At 39.3% G+C, this 1,599-nt stretch overlaps 1 protein-coding gene across 1 annotated transcript; it reads right to left on the bottom strand.

The window, feature by feature from the left end:
• Nucleotides 1–728: 728 nt before the first annotated feature.
• On the bottom strand, nt 729–1,339 carry LOC130939597 (uncharacterized). Its single transcript, XM_057867689.1, has 2 exons — nt 1,121–1,339; nt 729–1,019 (listed from the first exon to the last, which is right to left on the bottom strand). Exons 1-2 carry the CDS (start codon nt 1,337–1,339, stop codon nt 729–731), a joined length of 510 nt encoding a protein of 169 aa, XP_057723672.1.
• Nucleotides 1,340–1,599: the final 260 nt, after the last annotated feature.

The raw sequence follows: 1,599 nt of genomic DNA, 5'->3' as shown, positions 1-1,599 counted from the left end.
TAACGTGGGGACTACTTGGCTTCACTGGATCCGCGCCTAACTTGGGTGCTAAAATGGGACCCAGAAATCACCCCCAGCGTTTTCTGCATTTTCTACACGTGGCGCATGTCACGCGTACGCGTCAGTCACGCGTACGCATTGCTAGTCTTCTTCGCAAGTCACGCGAACGCGTCGGTCACGCTTACGCGTCGCTGTGCAATTCTTCAAATCACGCGTACGCGTCAGTCACGTGCACGCTTCGCCATGTAAAGCTCCAAATCACGCGTATGCGTCAGTCACGCGTACGCGTCGCTCCTCGCTGCCATCTCCTTTGATTCTTGTGCTGCAGAAACTCCATCAAATTCAGCCGAATGCTACCTAAAATAAACAAAATTACAAAAGACTCAAAGTAGCATCCATATTGGCTAAAAGATAATTAATTCTTTATTAAACAAAAAAATTTAGATGCAAATTAACTAGGAAAAGATAGAAAAGATGCTCACGCATTAGTATCCCATAGTATAATTGTTACCATTAATAGTATAATTTAACTTCGGAGCACGGTCATTTAGAATATCATCGAACACTTAAGAACGATCTAACACGTTGATATTGTTATTTGAACCAGAACCTCCAAAGAACGGATGCCATATCTAATGGTCTAAAGATGTTACAACCTCAAGTACTATGGTTGCAAATCCACTATAACCACTCATGTACATACCTTTTCATGCCTTTGGATGATTTTTTCATTGCCAATGCATGCAGTCAATGCTACCCAACATGCCAGGAAAGCCACGACCATCCGCCATTTGTAGCAGGTGTCGTACATCATTTGGATTTAGTTTTCGCAAGTATTCATCCTCGAATACCGAAATTACACCTTCAACAAATTTTTTCAAACATTCAATTGTAGTGCTCTCGCATATGCACACATAATCATCAACAACATCAGCTGCTACGCCATATGCTAACATCCATATTGCAGCGGTGCATTTTTGGAGTGGTGACAAGCCTTTTCTTCCAATTGTATTGGCCCTCTATTGGAAATACGGATAGACGTTTGAGAGAGAATCTACTATCGATGGAACACATGTCTTCTCATTCGAAATCTCCCTTGAAAAATGTTAGCATTATACACCGGTTCATCTGCAAAGTAATCTTGAAAAAGGCAATCATGTCCTGCTTCTCGATCTCTGTTGATCCATCTATAAGGAGTTGAGATAGAGCTTCTATCAATACCTTCTTCTAAATCATCGAATAAACATTCATTGATCCAATTATCCATGAGTGTGTTATCTTGCCGTCTTCTTTTACCATACAAAGCCTCTTTAAACATATCATCAAAATTTATAGCCATATGTTGAGATGTATTTTTTAGTATTCTTTTGAGGTGAAAAACAAGAGTTGAAATAGAGTTGTTGAATCATTGATAGTTGATATTTATAAGTGTGTCCACAACAAGTAGCTACTTCTCAACGGCTACTTAACGGCTAGTTTTTTCTTGTCTAAGTTTAAAATGGCTAGTTTTGCAACGGATACTTAACGGCTAGCTTTTTTTTAAGTTTAAAACGGCTAGTTTTGCAATGGTCACTTTCATAAACAATAACAACACAATAA

Source organism: Arachis stenosperma, chromosome 7 (genome assembly GCF_014773155.1).
Source record: "Arachis stenosperma cultivar V10309 chromosome 7, arast.V10309.gnm1.PFL2, whole genome shotgun sequence".
In the NCBI taxonomy this organism is placed as follows: domain Eukaryota; kingdom Viridiplantae; phylum Streptophyta; class Magnoliopsida; order Fabales; family Fabaceae; genus Arachis; species Arachis stenosperma.
This window is presented reverse-complemented; position numbering and strand designations above follow the sequence as displayed.